At 36.7% G+C, this 25,036-nt stretch overlaps 1 protein-coding gene across 2 annotated transcripts; it reads right to left on the bottom strand.

Moving 5' to 3' along the window:
- Positions 1-483: 483 nt before the first annotated feature.
- Positions 484-19,401, bottom strand: LOC148836700 (type-1 angiotensin II receptor-like). Of its 2 annotated transcripts, XM_088913994.1 has the most exons (4): positions 13,171-19,401; positions 12,814-12,886; positions 9,418-9,484; positions 484-4,517 (listed from the first exon to the last, which is right to left on the bottom strand). In XM_088913994.1, exon 4 carries the CDS (start codon positions 4,392-4,394, stop codon positions 3,339-3,341), a length of 1,056 nt encoding a protein of 351 aa, XP_088770120.1. In that variant the 5' UTR covers positions 4,395-4,517; positions 9,418-9,484; positions 12,814-12,886; positions 13,171-19,401; the 3' UTR covers positions 484-3,338. The 2 variants fall into 2 exon arrangements, with proteins under 2 accessions (XP_088770120.1, XP_088770121.1); XM_088913995.1 differs by lacking the exons at positions 12,814-12,886; positions 13,171-19,401 and adding an exon at positions 10,960-11,045.
- Between the last annotated feature and the right edge of the window lie 5,635 nt (positions 19,402-25,036).

Below are 25,036 nucleotides of genomic sequence, written 5' to 3'. Positions count from 1 at the left end.
TAGCTCACGTGATTATGGTTCTACTATTGAAGACGTTACACCCCGATTATATTGAGGTCAAGCCTAGAGATCAACATTTAGTCAGATTCAACATTACCCAGACAGCTTAGAGTTGGAAGGTGGATCGGAGATGTAAGACGTACTGGATCGTTTCAGGGAAAATTGTCCCTAGGTGTGGGTGTGTGCGTGCCTGTGTTTGTGTCTGTGTGTCTGCGCTGTGATGGATTGGGGTCTAGTCCGGGGTGTACCCAGCCTCTGGCCCATTGCCTGCAGGGATAGGTTCTGACTCTCCTGCAACCCAGAAGTGGGCAGAAAATGGATGGATGGATGGATTACGGCCCATTTAGCACTCATTGCTTTCAGGATTTTCCAAATAATTGTTGCATTCATGACTTTTTCTTGTTTTTGTATTGATTCATTCCATTATTTCATCGTCTTTCCCTTGTATAGACCAAAAGCCATAGTTCACATGTGCAATTTTATTATTTATTTTTAAAAATATTTTATTGAACAGTTCATGTACAAACTCTTTTTACAATACAACACATCAAAAAGTATCAATACAACTCATTTAAAGTGTTTACTATGATACATGAACACAAAATAGTAAAATATTTATAGTAAGGACAATAAATAATGTGGAATTATCTTTACACCAGATAGATTAATTGGAAATTATGTATTTAGTATTTTTGTGTGACATTAACAGATTTAGTCAAGACATACAGTATTAGCATATTTGAACTTTTATCTGATGTAGGCAGTAATATAAATGTCAATAAATTATTAAACTATCTTATCATTGTGTCTACAGCAGTTTATGACCGTTAAAAATGCCTACAACAGTAACTCGTGTTTGTACATTATAACCCCTAGTTTTAAAACTGATAATTTTAAGGAAATCACCTCAATCATCCAAACACTAAACAGAGTTTTGTACTTTGTCTGGATTTGGATCTGGAGTCTGCCAGCTCCCAGTTTTTCATGAACACCATGAACATTTTCACCAAGACCTATTAGCAGACTCTTGATAGTACCAGCATTTTCAAAAGGGGGGTCAGAAGGGAATTAACTTTCAATGGTGTGCTGTATAAGCACCACAAACATGAGCTTGTGGAGTATCAAAACGGAAGACCACACAACCAGTCTAACGAGACTGAAATAACATGATTATGATGTGGCCTTTTGGCATTTCGTTGTATTTCCCCTGGTTCTACATAGTATGTTACAAAATGAGCTAGCTACCTTGTATCAGAAATACTGCTTTTAAAAGGCCTTTTTGATTTTCTTTTTTTTTTAAAGGCTTTCAACCCACTGAGCATTCCCTTTCCAGGTTACTTTATCTATAGCCTTTCCTGGGGTTTGAGGATAAACTAGAAGGTGTGTGGCTTTATTGCTGAAACATGCATATTTGAATAAATGGGATTGTCTAAGTGGCAGGGGCTGTATGAATACTCGGTTCCACACAACCCACCATTGACACTCCAGTGTAATGACTACACAGACAGCTGCAATTACAGAAAACCAATACTGACATCAATGACCATGCACTTTATAAAAAAACAGTAGATCAAAATTAACATACGTCCCAAATCCATACTATAAAACGCTTTTATCATTAAGAAAAGGTACTGTATGTCCCACAGTCAGTAGCATTTGGAAAGACATGTGCTGAGGTTGTTTAAGTAGAGAGTCCATGCAGCAAGAAACAAGTGTCAAAGCTCAAGTTTCCACTAAATCGTTAGCTGAATACAGGAATTGATAAATACAGTAGGTCCATTTAAATTATAACGAATCCACTCTGGTTTTCTTTGAATTATATGCACATATAACACGTTTATGTAGATACCACATAATACAAATTAATTTAAGACAAGCTTCTAACTTTCCAAGATTTTGATTTAGAATGTACAGTACTTAATAGTATGATGGAAAAAAATTAACTCATACTAAATTTTAAAAATGCAAACTGGTCAACATAATAAAGTGTGTGAAACATCTCCTTAAACCCTAAAAACATTCAGGTAATAAATGTCTGTGTGTCTCAGGTTGCTTTCTCTTATTTATTTCTTGAATAAGTACTTCCCTGTATGGGGCACCACTCTTACAGAACTCCTATGGAACATTTAAATAAAGATCTGAGGTTAGGCTCAGAACGTTTGTATAAGTATTACAATTGATACATTAGGAAAAATGGTTTTTTGAGCATTACTGTATTCCTGGTTCTGGACATGCTGTTTTTGAGCTTGTTAATGACTATTTGCTCATGAAATAAAATATCCAGATTTTCTAGTTCAAAACATTGAGTTGCATCAGGACAATAAACATCTGAGGTGAGGCTGGTGTAGATATCGTGAATTATGTGACTCCCACTCATTAACTATATCGAGGCGTATTAACAGAAGCAATATTTGTTAATATTTTTTTCTGCAGGTAAAGTCTCATTCCTGTTTTTAAGGATATAAAATTAAAAATGTGTGCTAAAACAAAATAGCTCTCATTTTCATTAAAAAATATATTCAATGGTTTCAGTATATTATTTAAATTGAACTTTCTCCTCTACTTGCAACAGTACAGATTTCATTCATGGCTATTGCAAAATATGTGAATTTTTACAGCTTATTTTGCTGAACTGTGATTTCTCTACACAGGCTGTAAGACAAATCTTTTCTTCTAGATTAAGGGGCCCCTAGCTACTGAGCCTTAATACTACTCTATGTGCATTGATGTGACCATTTAGTATTTTAAAAATATTTCCCTTGCAATGGTGCAGAAGGAACCATTATGAGTGTTTCTGCATCTCAATTCTTCAGCAGGAAAATTACACTTGTTTGAGACACTGATTTGAGCAATCATTCTGGAATAAGTTTACCATCAGATGTTCATATGAGATTTTGAGTTGCACCTTGTCTGAATCCTTCAGCCCCTCTTAAATTTCCCTAAAGAGATAATGAGGCAATATTGTTCACCACCTGGGTGGCACACTGGCGCAGTGGTTAGCAGTGCTGCCTTAAGCACTGGGGCCCTGGAGGCTCAGTTCCAGACTTGGTGGGCTATCTGGAGTTTGTATGTTCTCCCTGTGTTTGTGTGGGGATCTTCTGGATACTCCAGTTTCCTCCCACAGTCCAAACACATACCATTAGGTTAACTGGCATCTGGGAAAAGTGGGTCCTGGCTTGAGTATGTGTGTGTTTGTGTGTGCCCTACAATGGACTGGCATTCCATTCAAGTTGTGCCCTGCCTTGTGCCCATGGCTTGCTGAGATAGGCTCCCCCTGCGACCCTGTTTTGAATAAAGCGGTTAGAAAATGGATGGATGTTCACCACTTACCTTACATCTCACAAAACAACCTTATTTGTTGTTAAATGCAATATTTCTGATCCCCGATAGGAAATTGAACTTGTTTTGCTAGAAAGGCTTGGATGAGACACAACTAGTGGAGGTGTGCATTTCAGCAGGCGGAGTAAATTCTTTCGAAAATTATTCCCCACGAAGCTGTAGAGAATAGGGTTCAGGCAACTGTTGAAGTAAGCTATGCAGATTGTAAATGGCATGGCGGTGTCAACAATATCCACAATTTTGCAACTCTGTATGACATTTAAGTTAACAAGAATGTCCATGAAGTGAAATATTTGGTGCGGGAACCAACACACAAAAAAAGCCGCTACAACAGCAGCAAGCATCTTCAAAACCTCGTCGTTTCTGGACTTGTTTTTCTGGACGTGATAGGCATCAAGGATGGCTTTTCCAATGAGGCAGTAGCAGGTTATGATGGTCGCAAAGGGAATCAAAAAGCCTAAGATGCTTTTCATCAAACTCATTCCAACCAAGATGCGATTAGTATTATTAGGCTCATACAAAAGGCCACACACAGTTAAATTGAGGTCTTTCACAAAGAAAACGTCACGGAAGCACATATTTGGCACACTCATCAGGAACGCAAGGATCCAGATTAGAGTACAGGTTACGCGGGCGTAAAATATTGTGCGTTTTGGACGAGATTTAACGGGATGAACGATGGCCAGGTATCTGTCAATACTCAAGCAGGTGAGAAAAAATACGCTGCTGTACAGATTGAACATCACCAAACCGGAGATTGCTTTGCACAGGAAGCTGCCAAAAGGCCAGTGATAACCCAAGGCTGTGTAGGTGGCCCACAGAGGTAAAGTGATGAGGAACATGAGATCGGACAAAGCCAGATTCAGTATGAAGATACTGGCGACTGTTTCTAATTTAATGTAACAATAAATGATAGTGACCACCAAGCCATTCCCCACTATACCTATAACAAAGTTGCAACTGTAAATGACAGGAATCAGAATAAAGAGAAAGGCATGCCTTCCGGATGATGTGCAATTCACTGTGATGTTTGGTACTTGTGTAGTATTCTCCATTATCCTTTAAACCAATAGGGATTTCGTTACAGAATTAAGGCAAAAAAGGTTCTTCAAAGATAAGTGATATGTCGTCTCTTTTGCTTCCAGGTATGAGGTCTGCAGTAAAGCACTCACAGCTTCCTACAAAGAACACAAGAAAAACGTCAAAGAGATTCTCTTCTGTAACAGCAGATTTCAGTGTGATCATAAGCCTCATAATAATGCTATTTATGTTTTTAAGTATATATTTTAAAATACATTGCTTAAACTTACAGGCTGAAAACCCCTTTGGAAATGGCTTTAAATCCCATTAACCTCATATACTAATTAATTTAAAATGCTGAAATGTGAAATAAAAACAGTGAATATCATTATAGTGACAGGATAATTTTTAAAATCGGTCTCCTCCTATATGATTATAGATTTTAGATTGTTTACAAACTAAATTGTTGCGTTACAGGATTTACAATTATTCATTTCCTTATTCAGAATATTAGTATCATTAGAAAACTTCAATTTGTCTTAAAAGAGACGATACCACAGAATAAATTAGGACTAGGAAAGAAGTGTTCCAAATCTCAGTAGTTTAAGCATAACACTAGAATTAATCTCATCTTTGAAACTCAGTGATTTAAAAAAGAAATAGCTTAGTGTTATAGTCAGAAGTATGGTTTCTTCCACTCTAACACTTCATAGTACCTACACTTCTAATCCTCACTATGGTTTATTGTACCATGTTACGTATACAGTAATGTTTAAAGCACTACAAAACTGTTGGAATAGTGGGTAAACTATACAAAGATAGGTATGACATAGAATAATACCATCAGAGTAACCATCACAAAGCAGGAAACTCCATGGTGTCTGTTTTTTCTCTTTTTTGAGTAATGCACTCATGGTGTTATTTTACAAAAATTAAATAATACTGACAGGTTTATTGTCATAAGAACATGTGAAATTTAAGTAACACTTTAGTAAATTGATGTTATGGTCTATCCTGTTTCTGAATGTAATTTTTAACACATATGAAACAAAACACTATACCACTACATGTATAATACCAAGAGTATCTGCGTTTGTATTATGCAGTACATACTGTATATTTGTATTAGGAAACCAAGGAAAATTGTGGTTCCTGTACTGTAAAAGGACACAGTATGAGAACCATGTCATGTTCACACCATCTCCTTGCCTGAGAATAGTTGATTATCAAACACCTAAATAAACAGAATTACCATGCTGTTTGGAGCAGCAACCTTTTACATGTGAGAAAATCCAATCTGCTTGAGAGCTTTCTCCTGGAAATAAACCTTGTGGACTTTTGTGTGTGTATAGTATGTGCGAAGAAAAACCTAGGCAAAACTGTTCAGGAATAATCCCTATAACATACAATTGTCCTTGAGGGCAGTAGGAATTCCTGAGAAAAACTTGGTTGTTGTATAATTTTACAACACATGCCTTTTCTCCACTATTCTTTTTAAAGTGTTTCCTCACCCTGTTATTTGGAGCTGTTTCTGGGAATTAAATAAGATATCCTTTTGCTTATGATCTTGAACTACTTCGGATTGATCGAACTGATTGAACTGATTAAAGCGTATTTCACAAAGAATAGTTAAACCCAAGTATTAGATGTTTAGTGAATGTTTATTCAGTATGTCTAAATACGTTTTGGCTCAACTTGCTTGTTTAAGGGGCAGCCTCCTGGATATACTGTAGCATAGACTTGGGCCCCTATTCAGAGTGAGGAGCAGAGGCAAAGGTGAAGATCACGTGGAGGAAGGAATGCGTGAGCCAAAATGCAAAAACAGGTGTTTGCTTAAGATATACAGTAAATATAGCAAACAGCAATTAAAAGGTAATGAATATGATCTATAACACCTGGGTGAAATATGCTTGGTTGTCATTACTCCTCCCAAGCTTTAGGTAGGCGCTTCCATATGAGTTAATGGTTCTTCATGTACAGTATATTGTTTTTATCTGAGTACAAAAAATGGGTTTTCTGGTTCTATAATTTTTAGAACTGCTTTTAGATACACAACACAAAGTGGATGAGCTTACAATGCAGCTACAGCTTTATTCCTTCCCTGTATATGTATTTTATTCTCTTATAGATATGGCAATATTGGCCTACTGCAATTTCATCAGGTGAGTTTAGATTTCACTTTAGTGATTTATTTTTCAAAACAGGAATAATGAACACAAAGCTGTGGATTATTTTAATTTAAAAGGCAACACTGTAAGATTAAATTTAAAATGCATTATTATTTTCATGATGTTATTACATGTATCTTTGATAAATAAAGTATAAAAAACTTATTAAAATGTAATTTGGGTATATTACAGTATGTGTTATTTGACACAACCTCAGATAAGAGGGTCATCATAATCTTCCATAACAATTTAGCTGCAGTAGCAACATTCGGTCACTAGGTGTCAGCCAACTACTTTATGCCAGATACAAAACCTCAACCTCTTGCCATTAAACACACCCCCTTTGTTGTAAAAACACATGCCATTAAACACTTCCCCTTTGGGGTAAATATCCATCGCTAACAAGGTTTACAGAGTAATTTAATTGTTGTTCCTTAAAAAAATTGGAAAAAAGCTTTACTTTACAGTTTTCATAAGTAACAACAGGAGTTACATCTTTAAGGTCAGCCCCATCTGACAGCTTGATGCCAGCCATTTGTAACATCACTTTGTAGTAAGTATTAACAGAAAAACACAGAATAAATCACTGTAAACAGACACACACGTCAGTACCTAGTAATCAAAGGTTATGTTTGATGCCATGGAGAATAAAAGACATTCGCTTTTTGATTAATTTCTCTGTACCCTTTACAAGAGAGAGAAAAAATGGTATTCATGGTAACATGTGCATTAAATGTCAAGAGAACAAAAAAGAAAAAAGACAGAAGGAAGTATTCTGTTATATGATTATATTTCACCCTTATCTATGACTCACTAAAGATCTCCCAGAGATAAAATGATTGTGGCAGAAAGACACAGTCTGTATTTAAAAATATTTTAAAAGAGATAACTGTTTTAATGTCTGCAGCAGCTACTTCCATTTAAAACTTAAAAGGTGTTGTATTTTTAGCTATAGTACAGGTGTAAGAAAATATTATTTAAGTATGTTCTTGTTCTATAACTAGTTTGTAAAAAAGTAGTATAGTTAAAAAAAACATTCATTGTTAGTTATTTTGTATTGTTATGTTCACACCGATTTGTGAGTTAGACATTTTCTAATTGGCTTTAGATGTGTGTAAGATTACTCTCTGATTACTTTGTAAGAAGCAGAATGAGAGAAAAGTCAATACTCAGTATGTTGGTAGACAAACTACACAAAAACAGGAGATCTAGATCTAGAATTTAACTGGGCCATAGCAGCTTCAAGATGATGTGAGCCATGCCTCCAGTCTGAGACACAGTTCCTGGCATCACAATACAACAGTGTGGGACCACAGACCAGTCTGGTGTAGGGACTGATAAACAGGGTTCATGCCCAAGAACACACTCCTGGCAATTAAGTGGCACCCAGCTCAGGGATGTTTCCTACAGACCCCATCAACTGTAATCAGTGATGTCCTTGGGCGGTGGGGTATGCAGTTTTAGAAGCGTAGTGCGTGTTTAGACCACATGGCTTGCCAAAGGACACCAGCAGGATGAAAGGAAACAATCACATTATTTTTATGTCTCACTGTCCTATCTGGCAACAGAGCTCCCTACAGTCAGCCAGCAGCTGGGCCTGTCATTGAGCAGTTCCAGACATCTTTTGTCCTTTCAAGTCCTTGTGGGTTCCAGTAGCATTAATTCAAGACAGAAGAAGAAATAATAACTGTGGACTGAGAAATGGCCGAGCATTAGTTGGGCCCACATTCGTGACAGGGCTTGTGAACGTGGTCTTGTTACGTTGTACATGTAAAAATAGTAGAACTGTTGTGATATGGCCATAGGAGAGTTGTGATATACCTGTGGACCTCACAGCGTAAGAGTCAAGATCTAAATTCCTCGGACCTCTGGGTCATATTGGCAATCACAAATCCTGCTAAATTGGCTGTCCGATATAAACATTAACCTCAGTATTATATACTGTACATCTATTCTCAGAAAGCAGCTTATTCTTGGTAAGGGTTACAGCCACCCAGAGGCTGTCCTGGAAATCTGGGGTGCTAGGGGAGAATACATGTGGGATAGGATGCTTGTCCATTGCAGGGAATGTGCACTCATTACACAGGGAGACATTTGGAAACTCAAATTAGCATTGCTACTGTAGCGTGTCATTGTAAGGTGAGAGAAAACCAGAAATACACATGGACACAACACAACAAGCAGTCTCCACACAAGAAAGTGACACAGTCTGGAACTGAGCGCAGTCAGGCATAGGCACTAACTGTCATGCCATGGTGCTGCACTTATTATATACACCACCTTAAAATGCCCTGCTATGTTATTGTCTGATACTGTAAATTCAATAGCCATCTGTAAGCGTGTGGTAGCTTGACCCCCCCTGCACATGTTCTTCTGTTATCTCTTAGTATGAAGAAGCGCACTAGGCTGCATGGTAAATCGATTCTTTGCAAAATAACTTCCTGCATAAACTAACAAAGATATTAGTTGCAGATGTCTGGACTATTGCAGCTAGAGGATGTTATGTGCCAAAGGCAACAAAATCATGAAATATCACATTGTTTCCTCTCAAGACTTTGCAATTAATGAATGACACAGATGTCACAAGTCAGATGTAAAAGTGTTTTTTTAACGATTATAGCAGTCCTGAGCTGCGAATTAGTCTAGGAAGAGAAGGAGTAATATGCAATACAGTTTTAATGTAAGGCAAAATATTTTTAATGTTTGAAAAATGTTTAATGTCCTAATAGTGTTTCCAGAAACCAGTAATATTATATTTCCAGCGTGAAAAATGCTTTGGAAAAAAACAACATATTCCTCTATTCAATATTCTTAACAAAGGGTATTTAGGTATAAGGTATACAGATAGAGCACTGCAAATGTATATGTAAGAATTATATAATCTACTTACCTTTTTTCTGTTTTCTTTTGTTAGGTGAGGAAATAGTGCAACACAAATATCTGTAATGTTCGAGGCCCTAAAAATCAAAGAAAAACAAACAGCAATGCTTAAAAAACAGGTCTATCATTTTCTTTGGTTTGCTACAAATTTAGATATAGCTCTCTCTGGAACAAAGTTTTCAGTATGGAGCATTCCTGTTTTCCCCGTGATGTTTCTAATGAAAGAAATGAAAAATAAACATAAAACAACATAAAAAATGAATGTAATAAGATCCAGAAGCTGCAAATACATAAAAACACAGGAAATAACATTCAGAGAATGCATTTTTTTTCAATTAAAAATGTTTTATGTTACTCATGCCAAGGTTAGAATTGTGGTTATGACTTATGTACTTCATTGCGTAATCATAAAATGACAGAATACTGGAAGCCAGGCAGATGCTTGACAGCGAGCAGAAAATGACTACTTTTACTACAGGGCCCTACTACTCTAGAGATTAATGCTCTGTTCAGGGATAAAGCAACAAAGCCCAAATTTTTCTATGACTGAAAGGCTGCATCTGATGTAAATTATCGAATGGTTGGTGTTAGAGCAAAGAAAGAAAAAATAATTAAAAAAAGAAGTGACAATGAATTTTAACCTCGCCAAATCTACAGATCTAATTATTAGTAGAAAAAGGCCGATCTGCTGATTTTAGATTGCCAAAACATCTCAAGCTGTTTTAAAGGAAAACTAATGCTATTTTTTTATTCTGGGGTTAGAAAGAATCGGCATTGATGTGTGCATTTCAAACTACAATACAGTAAAATGCACACAGTAACTTCTAAACCCCCCAATACATCATAAAATTGACAAAATATCCAGCTATGGGCAGCGCCATCAGATCACGTTGGAACATTTTTGCAGTGAAATGTCTGCTGAACAACCTGTAGTTATTTGCTCGTACATTTACATTAGTCACTACGGAGACTAGTGAGCACGAAGGGCCGCTTCACATCGCGGTTTACAACAACATGGCGACTTACAGTATTTTTTTTAAAAGTTCATGATTTTGTGCTTAATTTGGAATTTGTAAAATGCTGTGATACAGGCAATGAATTTATTTTGTTACTGAGAATTATTGGTCTGAGAAATTGGAACTGCAGTTCCCTTTTAATTTAGACTAGTACATTTCTCATGTTGTGATTAATGTACGGTAGCTGCATAAAGGGTCTATGGAGTATTATGAGTGCTGCAATTACTTCATCTGTCTGCATGGAGTGGCCCAATGTTTTAAACAATTAAGAGGATACTCAATTTGTGAAAAAAAGAATTAAAGGTCTCTTTTCAAGATATCATCACATTAAGTAACATAGGAATACTAAATATCAATTATAAAATGTAGTAAATTCTCATTTTATAATGGAAAATACAATCCATTTTTAAAAAAGTACTTTCTTATAAAATAATCACTCCATTTTCCTCTTTTTAGAAGTCTCTTGGCTTCTTGAACGTTTTAAATGTAATCCTTAAAATGTATAGTATGTATCAAGGTTAAAACAAAATCAGTACCTGGAAAAGTCGGACTATTCTGTTGATATCAGAATTTATAAGACAACATTCCTTAAATCTGCTGAAGTATGAATTTCTTAAAATCTGTTGGGGTAATGAAAATTATTAATCCTCATAAAGCTCTAGTTTAAGAGGTTCTAATAACCAAAATACTGTATGCACTAAAGTATTAGTACCAAGACATGAAATAACTGCTCTTTATTTTTAAATCTAATGCACAGGAGAAGTTAACTTACAGTATTTGCCAGTTTAGAAATATATGTTGTATCATTTACCCTATATTACAGTATTATTTAGCTGTAAAAACCTGAACTGATGAATTCCAAAGGCATTGTTTCCAGCTTTAGTTCAGAAATTGCTGTGAATCCTGTGAATGTGAGGATCCTAGCTAGTGGAATATAGATTTTTTTTATTTACAAAGTCATTTGGTCAGGTTCAAGAGTGCCGGTTGTTATTGACAGCACCATATGGCAGCCAGACAATTCAGTCATAAACATATGAAGACATTAACTTTCATCAGCAGATGCAAGTATCCAAAAATGAAACACAATATACAAAATATGGTTAGATACACTAGTAAAACTAAATTGCTATATCCTTATGTATAAGAAACCATGATATAATATTTAATAATAGGTTTATGTCTGTTGTGTAAATTATGGGGAAATGTGTACAAACAACACAAATATTAGAAAAAGATCAAATTTTTCTACATTAGAACCACAGAATGAACTTACACTATTAAATAAATTATAGCTCAGAAGAGCAAGCCTGCAACCTCTGTGTTAGAGAAAGCAGGTTCCACTAGGACGCAATGGGATTTAACTATGTTCCTAAAGTGCACCAGACTGTAGTGATCATAAAAAAGACATTATTCACTGGGGGGGATCTAGCATCTCTCAGCTCTGCTATGTACATTTTGTTCCCTTACTGATGTAAAACAATAAAAAAAAAAAACTATTTCTTACAAAAACAAATGAGACTGCTGTTCCCAGAGAGACAAAAAAAGACAGAATCAAGTAAAGAAAACATAATTTAAAAAGCATTAGACTCTATTTTTTACCTAAAATTACATTATAAAACAATTGCACAATGCTTTGTGTCTCAAGGTAATTGATATCCAGAAAATAATTTAGACAAAATGAAACAATTTTAGATGGACACTTGTTATTTTTATATTGGAGGAGGACATACATACTGTAATTTTGCAAGCATTTTAATATGCAAAGGTGCTCCAAGATTCCTCTGCCAAATAAAGCCCGTGTGGAATTCCAAAACTATATTTGAGAAAAATACATTTTCCATACCTATATATTCTAGATTGGCACGTTCCGAACTCAAATCAGCAAATTAAGAACATATGATGCTCTGGAGCATAGAACTTTTAAAACTCCCATATGAATGATTCATAACTAAAATTATGGGTACATATTCTATGTTTTTCTCTGTAAAGCTCCCATGAAAATGTTCTCTGTGTTTGGAGAACAGTAGTACAAACTCAAGTACATACTGTACATCTGTAGAGCTACAGTGTCCTTCTACTTTGTCTGACAGAGAGCCACCCCTGATAGATTTTACTTCCATCCCAAATTGAGCCCCAAATGTGAGGCATTCCATCTGGTAATCTAATAAACTTTGAGCAGCATATTTAACCTCGCCTTAAATGTTTATATTAAAGCACATACAGTATGGGATTTATTAGTGACGTATATTTTCTGTTTATGAATCAGATCAGAAGTGTATTGACAGGGTACAAAAAGCATGAATTTATTGTACTTGCATACAGTGCGTACTTTACCGAGTAAAGAAAATAAAGTTTAGGAAAAAGAAACAAGCAATAAGGCATTCTGTTACCTGATGTAGAAGAAATGTTGCTCCCAACAACACATCAAAGATTGAAAGACAAGTACATATTAAGGAGTATTTCCTGTTGAATAAACAGAGACAGTTAGAACATCAGTATCTCACAATACACAGGTAATCATTACTTCATGAAGAATATTCCATCTTTTACTTGCATTTAAAAATAATTGTTAATTGCATACTAAACAAAAATCTTGTTTCTTTCTTGAGAGTTCCTGATTTTTGTTTTTTTTTGGTAATTTTTTGTATAGTACACCTTTCCCAATGAAGTGAAACGAAATTAAAAAAACATCCACCCAAAACAACACTTTCAGAAATACCTCTTGCACTTGAGAAAAATGCTTTTACCTTATCGTGAGGAAAGGTAAGGGCTCCGGTGATGCAACAGACACTGTCAGAGTTCTCTGGTTTTCTGGAGATGAACGGACCTTATGTAAGTTCGCAGGGAAAGTAAGTCGCACGCAGACACTGCACACATGTGGGTTGTAGAGCTGGTTTATCTCTTCATCAGTTTCTTAGCTCAGCCCCCACAATCTGTACTCAAGGCACTGCCCTACTCCCCTCTGGGGAGTCCTTCACCGACCAGCTCTTTAATAGCTCTACGTCTTTCCTGCAAGCGACATTTTCCCAAGCCATCTAATAGAGCCCTGTTAATTGGGGCTTAGAGAAGTTTTATTAATAGAACTGTCACTGGCACCTCCCTCTCTGTGGCTTGGGTGAGTGCGTTAGGAAATTGGTCGCAGATTCCAGTTGTTACTGTGTACATCCTGTGTGCATATGGTAGTTGTTTTTTTTGGATGGCGGACCAGCTGTTACTTAACAGTCAAACCCTGCCTCCAGGGAGAGCGAAGGGTATAACTTGTATTATAACAGGTACAAGTAAACCTTCTGCTTTGTCGCTTTCCCACTACACTGCCCCCCCCCCCATTCCTGCTGATTACAATGTTGCCATCGGCTTCATAACCCTCTAGTCTTACTGTGGCAAAAGCCACTGGTTAGTAATCAGTACATGCACTCCAGTAGGACTGAAGAGTTCAACCTAGCATATGGATTAGTTTCTTTTTTGGCTTGAACAAGGAAGATCTCTCCTCTCGTCTCAGTCAGCTAATCAAAAGCTTCCAATTCAGTTTCAGCTCACAGCTTGAATTTAGGATCTCAAGATTTTATTAAGTGACAGTGACTGCCTTGTTGTATATATTAAAGAAAAACTGTACCTTTAATTGTCAATTTCATACTTTAATTTTTTCGTCAAATGCACAGTCACATTGCATAATTTATCATACCTCCCATTTCTTTTCATTAAGAAGATTTTTAAGTTCTTTCCTTTCGGTAGAAACCTGGCTACAGTGCAGCCCCTTTAATTTCAGGACTTTCAGTGTAACGTTAAAAAGATGAGATACCCCTATAAATGTACAGTATATTGAACCCTGTTTTCACAAACTTACTAACGAGTGAACTTTTTTGAAAACCCATTTTTAAGCATGCCACCTGACTGCCCAGTTCTGATTTGCTTACTTTAAAGTACAGTTTAATCATTCAAAAATGCCAAGCCCTTTGCCATTTCTCAGTTTTCTTATGGTCCCTTTAGCTTAGTATCAGTATCAGCCACCAGCCAGCACCCTGCACCCAGCAGTGTCACCGGAAGAGCTGGGCTGTGTTTCCACTAATCGTCCCAAGGTCTGGGTCCCCAAGGGTAATTCCAAAATCAAGTTTTCAGACGGCTATCAAGGCTTGATCGCAGATTAGATTAGAGAAAACCAAGTCTGAAACAGACTAGAAACAGTCGATGAGCAGGGGTAGAACTGTAAAGGGGGGGGCAACATACTGTATAAAGATGGACATATAGTCCAATAACACCAACATTTTGGATGAAATTCAAACAAAACATAAACATAAATTCTTTAAGAAAGTATTTTGTTTTCATGTAGAAATGTGTGTATTTGATCAGATTGATAACAGATGAAAACGTTTTTTTTTTCCCTTAATGGCAAAGAAAATTATTCTTAGACAATGTATAGACTATTCCTTACCTACGCATAGAGAATGGTATCAATAAATACCCATCCATCCATTAACTAACTGCATGATCCACTACAGGGCGGCAGGGGAACAAGAGTCTATTCCAGCACACAACAGGCACAAGGCCGGATGTGACCAGAATGAGATGCCAATCTATCGCTGGACACACGCAGACACAAAACATGCACACACTTACTCCGGGGCTAATTCTCCAGAAGCCGATTAACTTACCAGCATGTCTTTGAACTGTGGAAGGAAAGCAGAGTACCTGGAAGAAACCCACGCAGATAGCACCCCAGGCATGGAATCGAACCCAGGGCTCCAGCTCTGCGAGGCACCAATGCTTATCACTTTTTAGATTTTTTTTTGTCATAGGTCAACAAGAAACAATATTTCTGTTTATTAATGAAAACTTAAATTTTGGCCAATATCTATTATGTATGTGTGTAATAAGTACTATGGAACCCTGTATGTTTTTTTTCTCATGAACTAACCTTCCGTAACACCTAAAACAACAACAACAATAATAAGAATAAGTCATCAATAGTTATATTTATATAGTGCTTTCCATCCCAGTGGATAACATACTGTATAGGAGGTGACCCATTTTATGCATCACTGTGACACCTGGTAGCTGAGTACACAGCAGTTCAGACAGAGAAATGTGAAAAAATTCACCATTTGAATTAAGAGGGAAATTTCAGGAGGCCAGATGGCGGAAGCCCAGAGTGGAGTTAACTGGAGTTAACACCTCCTGCTCTAATGAACAGTTCCATGGGAATCTGAAATGACCAAGCAGTCAGGACCTCGGGTTAACGTCATCCAGAGTGGATCACCTCCTATAGCACAGCGGATTTGGCCATTAGCTAAGGACCTGTGGACCGGAAATGAAGAGCTGGTCCAGTAGCATCGCTAACCGCAACAACCTGTTTTTTTTTCAATGTCTCCCCAGTTCCAGTCCTGAGCAGACCCAGTCTTACTGACTTTTGTATATTGTTTTAATGGAATTGTTTATCAATATATTCATATAAATGTGTAGGTGTCAAAAGAAGACACAAATGTACCCCAGCATAAAAGTATTCAGGGAAGAGAATTTTCAGCAAAAAAGGCAGAGTTATGGTGTGGTGGTATAAAGAGTAGAACTGCGCAGCTTACAGAAACTTTATAGTTTCTAGATGTGTCCTACATATACATGCTTTTATTTGGTTTTGCCAGTTTTTTTCTATTTCATACCCACTTGGAATAGCCTACAATTGCTCTATTCCATGGGGAGAATAAGGATTTAAGCACAACCTTCTCTTACATACTCAGCTGTCAGAAAACAAGCACTGACTGGAGTCTAACTAACTCTGTTGCAAAATCACAAATATTTGCAAAGTCACATTTCTATAATGTGATTGCTCGATCATCTCAGTCCACTTGATTTTGTTTAATGTTAAATTCTTTTTAATTTTCCTGATGACAGCCAAACGTGTTTTACTCTGATCCAGTTGTCACACACTGCTTTCAAAACCCTGACACAAATAAATGTACCATAACAGGAAATGGGAGGAGCTCCCTGGATCAAAAAGTTTAATGTCACTGACAGATTAGTGCAGTATTGAGTTACACTGTTTTGCCAAGTAAAAAAAAATCAGAGAGAAATATTCACAAAAGAATCAGAACATGTTTTGATACTGACATTACATAAATGTTTAATTTAATTGCTTGTCCCTGATCAAGGATCACTGTATCAATAATGTCAATAATAATGTTTTTTTTATTGTTACAGTTTCAAAATGATGAGACATTTGAAGTTAGAAGCACACAAACGTTATTCCGTTTTGGTCTTGTGCACCTGCTGATGATGTAAAAGGTGTCACCAGACAATAAATGGACTGAATTAGATGACTATGATAATATATTGTTGTAGAACTATGAGTCCTTAGCCTTAGTGTGAATCCCAAGGACAAATCTTGTAACAATACTCTTTGTCTAGTACCTCTGTCAAAATGTTAACATTGCACCTGGGACCTGAAGACAATTTTGATTATAGGCCACAGGATGAAGGTTTATAATCTGATAGTCATTGATAAATAGGATAATCATGATCATGGGATTTTAGGCAGGAGTTCAGTTAATTTAAAGTAGCTGATATTTTCTTCTGTACTGTAAAATCTTAATGAAGCATACTGTATATTCACAGTAAAAAATAATTTTATACTTTTTCCCTACTTATGTGCACAGTGCCTGTACATATAAATATGCTGTAGAAAATATGTTTTATCATTAAATGCACTACTTTGTTTTCAAGATGTTTGAGCTGAAATGTATGGTATGTATAGTTTTTAAACCATTCCACAGCCCAACATATTGACAATATGACAGTAACTGATGCTAGGTTAAGTAACAAATTTGTTGTAAGACTGAAGGAGGTGTATAGTCAGTATCACTGCATGTGGAACAGATTTCGATTGGCTCCTATAATATACTGACATACAATGCAAATATTATCTGAAACAACTATAAAACCATCTGATAGCTTTCAGTGCACTGTACTGTATATGAAAACACTGTACATAGTAGCAAGAATTTATTAAGGTTTTTTCTAAGGTATGGCTGCAAATTGTGTTTATCAGCTTATCATTTGGCCACTCTAGAGAGCTTGAAGGTAATTGACAGCTCCTGACATCTGATGCATTACTAGCCCAGAAGCAGCAGCAAAAAAAGAAATAAGATTGAATAAATGTTACTGATAGCCAACTATCACACTACACGTGTCTTCATTTTGCTTTGTGTCCTCGTATGCAGGCATGGCAATCATCAGGCCAGCTACTGAAATCTATTTTCTGTGGGAGATTGGCACACAGGGCAGGGTGCAATTTAGTTTAATCAGATTAAAAAATAGCTATATTTATATACTATTATTTCATAACAGTATTGTTAGAATTCTAGAAATTGTTCCAGTTATGAAACTCACACATAGGGGTAAGTTTAAAATATTTTTTTTTCCTTGGTATTAACAATAAATTCAGTACACCTGGTGTTTCTTTTCTATTCATTCTTATTTGTCTTTCAATATATATGATCTGTAGCTGTGAGGATTAAAAAACAAAACTTGTATGTTTGCCTATATTCATCTAGAGTTCAAGAACAATACATACTGCATATGCATGCGCTTTAGAAACAGTGTGTTCATAAGCAATTGAACTTATTTTGTATTTACTACACATTGTAATTGTAAAGGCATTGGAAAATGTTTATTAAATAATCAAGTAGAGTGTCTGCTGTATTCAGGCTCAGGCACTTACTGATTAATATCATAATTCACATAATGTGAGAGAAATTGAAATGTAGATAAAGATATAAAAATAATTTCAAACAAATATTTGGTTGAAAACAGGATGTAATTCTAGACCCTGACAATATGGCGCCATTGTTTCGTAGCTGAAAATATAGTCAAAACATTGTTTCCTGATTTCATAAGCTGATCTGTCAGAAAGACAGAATGTAGTTGAATTTAAGATAACCATCCTCCATCCCCCCAAAATAATAAAGTGTGTCCATGAATGTAATGCCACCGTACTTAATACCCAGATTCACAAAGTACCAATAAATCTACTTTGCAAAAATTCCTTAATTAATCCCTAAATATTTATGTTTACATTACTATACAATGACAAGTGAACCATTTTTTAGCTAAAGGATTTTACATCAGTATCTCAAAATAAAATTAAAATCAACAAAAAGGAAAAATCTGTGTCGTGCTGTGATGTGGTATTGACCTTTAATGGGATATGAGGCAGATGTTTTGTGAAACCACCAATGTCTAGTAAGTCTGTGAAAACAAAGGGATTGTGCTTTTTCTCCAGAATTATTGCAGCTGTCAATATTATTTTTGGACAGGGAAATAAGTTCAATGTTGACAGGGAAATGAGGACCACTGTAGAGTCTGAAGAATCCATTTACAGAAATCAGTTAACACAGAACCTAGGTCAAGGGAAGGGAATCACTTTTCTCCCTGGATCTGAAGATCGTTCACTCTTTTAAATTGAAACTAGGGGGTTAGCAAATACAAAACAACATACTGTATCTTAGTCCTTAACACATATTACCAGTTTTCTGAAATTGTAACAGAAAACCAATGATTTTTCAGATTAATTTCAGACTAATTCTAGAGTCGAAGTAGTTCAAGCAGGGAGCTGCGTCAGCATGCGTAGGCATGTAAAGTAAAGGTTTCCTCCATGCTGAAAAGAGAAGAAAAGAAACAAAACATTTTGGCATGTGGAGCCTTCTTTGTGCGTGAGTTGCCAGTTTTGGAGTTGCTGGCTCTAGAGCTGTCCTTCTAAAAGGAGATAGAAAAGCTGACCAGTAAACTAGCTGGTGAGATCTCTTTATACAGTATATTGTCTTCTTATTGCAGTCTTCCTCTGTTGAAAGACAAGTACAATATGCTTCTGATTTAGCAGATTAATTCACACTACTAATAACACATATTAACATCATAGACATACTGTTGATATAAATAAACTGCTGCCCTTATTCAATAGAACTGTTGCATCTGGGTGGATGATGAGATAATTAAAAGTGGACTTGTTTAATTAGCTGATCTGAATTGAAAAAAAAAATCACTGCACTATTACATTGTTTTTTCCAGTGAGTCTATAGGTTAACGCCGGCATGACACTTCACGACTTTTCCTAGGACTTTCAGTCGTAGCCTTCATTTACATAATCGTACGAAAATCACAGCGAGTTGTAGAGAGTCACAGCGTGCGCCCATTACCGTCACTTGTGTAGTGTGACACCCCCAGTGACTCAGTCATAGCGCTCTTAACAGCCCCTACGACTCTCTGCGACTCGCTACAATAAAATCAAACTGGTTTGATTTTCTCATAGCGAGTTGCAAGTCGTAGGAGTGGGCTCTTGTGTCTGCGACAGTCAACAGCCAATGAGTGCTCAACCAGATGTACAATGCATATAATGCGGCTGCAAGGAAAGAAGGAAAGCGAGTCTTTTGGACTGTGCAAATGGAGGAGAGGCTCGTTGAACTTTGGAGCCAGCACAGACGTCTGTTCAATTTTTGATGTTTGTCATTTGTTTAGTTTAGTGCAGTGCTCCTCCTCTTATTCCGGTGTGCTCCACATTGATTGGCTGCCAAAATGAGGTGACCTCGCGGTACTTTCGTGGCACAATACGAGATCTGGAAACGTGATGATATCGTGTAATTACAGTAGTCACCCCCTGCAATTCCTAGTCGTATAATTTGACACCCTCTAGAACAGAAAAGGCAGCGAGATTCAGCAACTGCCGTCGTTAAATTTGAGATGCCCCCTGACTAGTAGTCATGTTGAGTCATGTAGTGTGATGCCGGCTCAAGTTTTCTGCCTCACCGTTCTTGGGGCCTGGGATGGAATCCAGACTGGTGTGCATATTTGCATGTTCTCCCCACATTTTTGTGAGTGTTGTCTTGGTATATTGCTTACAGTACCTCCCCCACCTTCCAAAGACAGGGTGACTAGGCTAAGTAGTGTCTCTAAAATGTGCTTGTGCCGTATGTCCACGTGCCCTATGATAAATTCACTTCCTGTCCAAGTTTAGAACCCGAGCTTCTGGGACAGGCTCCTGGGTGGTATGACTCATATTGGGAATAAATGGCTTTCTGATGCATTCTCCAAAATTCCTATCTCTTTCCCGGAACAGCTCTTCTCTCTTCAGAGAAGATGACTTCAGAGTCATCTTTATTGTTCTTGAAGTGGTAGTTACAGTATTCTACGTATTCTAACTTGCTTGCTTTTTCATTCGTCTTCTCAGTCAATCTGTTGAAGAATCTCATAAGCCATAGTGGAAATCTTGATTCAACAGGTTTGATTCAAGCAGAAATTTGTGTCACTTGAAAGAAATGTCTTGTTTCCAATCCATTTGCAATGGATGCATATGCAGTATGTACAATCTGAGATGAATATCAATACGTATACTACATGCAAATATGCTTGAAGGATAGTAGCATAGAAGTAAAATTTGAAATGGATAATGAGTCAATGGGGAAGTAAAGACAGACTCTTCCACAAGTAACTGACAGTCTGTTGCAGGTTATCATCCTGGTGGCTGAAAATTAACCTGAGTATTAAATCATTTGTGCCTGGAGGAGTGTTGTTCAGCAAAGCCTCTACAAATCAAATAATGTAACACAGTTACGATCAGCATGAAAGACACAAGACTGTATTGTGCAGCTACAGTATATCTTTAAAATCAAATGAGTATGGCTGGGGTACACTTTTGAGCAATTAATGATATTAACAGACCCTCCTGGAAGCCAGGCATTATAAATGTATTTAACACTAACCTGTGCAAGGAAAATACAAGATCCGATTAGGGCTGGTTAAGAACAATTTTATCTGCAGTTAAGACTGTAGAAAGAATATAAAAGAATATATTACCAAAAAAGGCTCATCTTGAGTTCATGAGAAATATTAAGAAAATCATTTGATTATTTAAGTATCAAATGTGCCAAAGCATTATACAATCTAAAGCATTAAAACAATCTCTAAGGGAAGAAACAATAAAAAACTATCCCTGTCAGCCGTGTTTTCAGAGAGGGATTTTAATTAATAAGTGCAAATGAAAAGATGAATGATTCTCAATGCTGAGCAAAGGGGAGTGTAAATTTGCCACAGGATGTACAGTGGTGGCAGAGCTAACAAGCAGCTTGTTAAATAACACAGAGGCCAAGCAAAAATCAATGCCATCCCACCTCAAATCATGACACTACACCCCGGAGCTGATACAGCTAACATCACTTTTAATAACATGACCTTTCATGATACCACTTACGGCTGCAAGTCAACCTCTACTTGTTTTATTTTCCTTCTTCCTTTTTGGCCATGGGTATATTAAGTGATTCATCAATGTTGGATTATCAAGGTTGTTAAAATATTTGGATGAGGAAAACACAACACTGTGATTTTAGATAATGTAAGTGTATATTACAGTATGTATCGTGACCATTGGATTGAATAAACAAAAGATTTATTGTGCAACAAAAATAAAGTAGTACCTATGATGAATTGCTTTGCCAAGTATTGCTTTAAAAATAGCTTGCCTTTATGCTACATACACTTGGTCTAAATCAAGGACATTGAAGCTGATTTTCAAGAAACGCTCGATACAGTATGTAAAGAATACAAGCTAGTACTGCAGTTCTGCTGCAGAAATAGAACAACCCTCTGAAAGCTGACTACACTGGAACAGATTAAAACTTTACAATGTACACTTTTTCATCAGTCTTTCTGTTACAAATATTAGTTTTCAATATTGGTTATAGTAAGTGTTCCAAAGGTATTCTAAAAATGAGAAAATGGCCTACCTTTTCAGGAACATCCTTATGAACTTATTTTGAGTGTTAATGCTCTAATGGAAGACTGAGTTCCAGGTCTTATTTTCTTGAACATTTGAGAATTTTGATGAAAACACACTCAGGTTGAAAGAAAAACTGCATGAAATAACTCTGTATGTTACTCTCTCTACATCAGGTTTCTGAAAACATGTGAAATTAACCCTGTTTATACCTGTAATAAAATGAAAACAGAGTTAGAAAATAACTTTCAAACAGATTATTATCTTAAAGGAAATGATAAGTATGAAAATTAATTATGACTTACTGAAAAAAAACCTTCCTTTTAGGTTTCTCCCAAGTTTAATCTGGTTCATGAGAGTAGTAAGAACTCCCAGGCACATTTTAAGGATGTACATCCTGGTCTGATTATTAGACAGGCTTAACAAGTTGTGTAAGGCTCGACGTCATGGAAATTGGTTCTTCACATGTGGAGTGCTGCTTATTTATAGAAAGAACATGTCATAGTTATCAGAGCGACACTGGACACCAGGATGAGTGTGTTATTGTGTTATTGTACTCAATAACTCAAGAGAATGACCAGATATGACAGTGAGAACAAATACTTGCATGCAAACAGGAAATATCTCACAGACCATGAACTGAAATCGTTTTCAAATACGTTTTTGTTTTGTGCTCAGTTATTTGTTTGTGCAGACAGATTATTAAAACATTGAAGGTTTTGAAATTTATGAAGCCTGCTATAGCAGCCCAGCTACAGTAGAGTCAAAAGATTCATGTTAGAAAAATACAATAAAGAGATGATCAGCCCCAGAGTTATTTCATCAAATGTCAGGAAGAATTAAAAAATGCCACAATGCAGGCTTCCCGAGTGGCATGGCCCTCAGTCTGAGAGCAGATCTAGCACTACTAAGAATGGAGCTCCAGTCAACCTTTGACTGCAATTCCCAAGCAGAGATACACAACAGTTGGAATGGCTCTGGATTGTTGTGGGCTTGTTAAGTCAGAGTTCCTCATCTTACCACACAACATGGACCCCTAGAGTTGCCTAGAGTTGAACTGGCAGTACTCTCAGAGAGAGCTGCTCCACTCCTCCTAACTTTTTTGACACTACTGTGGGCAATGATTGACTCATATTGTAAAGTATTGTAGATGGTGCTTGACAGTGCATTTCTCAGACGAAACAGAACAGTGCTCATCTGCTCCATGCTGATGGGAGGGTTTCAGTGATGATCCCTAATTATGGGTGTACAAGCTACAGTAGTGTATATGTAATATGTTTGTCATTGTTTTCTGTGAGACAGAGCAAACTGTTCAACAGACTTCTGTAGCTCAAAACATCTCACAAGGTGCCTACACAGATAATGTATATAATAACATTGCAATTAGACTTTGAAGTCTTGAATCCAAAATTCCTGAGAATCAACAGCTATTTGAGAGTGTTAATGCTCTAATCAGTGGTTCTCAAACTTTGTGGATCAAGTACCTCCCCTGATCAAACCAAAGCATCCAAGTACCACCTACAAGTCATCTTCCCACAGAACCACAGAAAATCTCAATGACCAACATGAGCGTGCGCACACACTCACACACACATATAATAGATATTATAATAAACTTTATTTGATATAGCATCTTTAAAGGTGGCTTCTTAAAGTACTTTACAGAATGACAAGAGGAACAACAATTAAAAATAAACAATAAAAAAGCATAATTTCAGTGACAGGGGTGAGCCTGTTTAGTTGAGCAAAGCAGATGTGAATTCACTGGTCAAGCCTTGATACAATTCACAACAGAGTCTAATAGATTTTAAATCCTCAGGCATTTTCTTGACGGCCAAGGCCTCGCGGTGGATGCTGTAGTGCGTCCACTTCATATCTGGAGCAACCTCTCTAATTCATGCAACTACACCGCTGTGTCGGTTTGTCATCGCTCTAGCACAGTCTGTACAAATTCCGACGCATTTTATCCAGTCGATGCCATTCTCTAAGTAAATTCATTCAGAATCTGAAATATGTGCTCTCCTGTAGTTCTTGTTGGTAGTGGCTTAGAAACAGAAAGTCATCATGGGACATATCCTTAAACGCCTAACATAAACGAGCAAATTGGCCAAATCAAAGACATCTACAGACTCATCTAATTGGAGTGAAAAACATCTGCTCATCTTAACATGCTTTATCAGCGTATGTTTGACATCATGTGCCATATCAATAATTCTATGAGTGACTGTGTCTTTTGAAGGGGGCAGCAGATTGAGCTGTTTAGCAGCTTTTTCTCCACACATAATACGAGTCAGCTCTTTTGCCAACGGTAAACAAAGTTCTTCACAAATAGTGTGGGGCTTACCTGCTTTAGCAATCTGCAAGCTTGCATTTTTCCCCGTTTCCGTTTCAGGAGTCCGTCTAAGAATTTAAAAGAAGTTTTTATTTAATGTGCTTGGGAGCGAAACACAGAGACGCAAGGTGTATTTTTCTCAAATTAACCTCGAACAGTTATTAAATATTTTTCTGTTATCTATCACACTTTCCTGTGCTCACAAGATTGCCTGTGTTCCAATACCATGCACATTCTCCTACCTCCTCATTTGCTGAAGATAACTTTTTTTTAAATACAATTGGTCACTTACGTTTGTAGTACACATTTCTATGCTTTCCTGTGCTTACAAGATTGGCGTTGTTCCAAAATCATGCACATTCTCCTATCTTTCTATTTGCTGGAGATAACTTTTTTTTAAATACAATTGGTCACTTACATTCGTAGCAGGCATTCCTATAGAATGGTATAGAATTACATAGTAGCTCTCCGTTCAAAACACCGCCACACCACCTCTGACACGTCGACTCATCTCCTTTACAAGGATTGG

This window comes from Atractosteus spatula, chromosome 4 (genome assembly GCF_055471065.1).
Source record: "Atractosteus spatula isolate fAtrSpa1 chromosome 4, fAtrSpa1.hap1, whole genome shotgun sequence".
In the NCBI taxonomy this organism is placed as follows: Eukaryota; Metazoa; Chordata; class Actinopteri; order Semionotiformes; family Lepisosteidae; genus Atractosteus; species Atractosteus spatula.
The sequence above is the reverse complement of the archived record's forward strand: the minus strand, read 5'-3'. Positions and strand labels throughout refer to the sequence as shown.

Coding starts and splice junctions, on each gene's coding strand:
- LOC148836700 (XM_088913994.1), bottom strand. CDS start 4,394: ATGGAGAATACTACACAAGTACCAAACATCACAGTGAATTGCACATCA.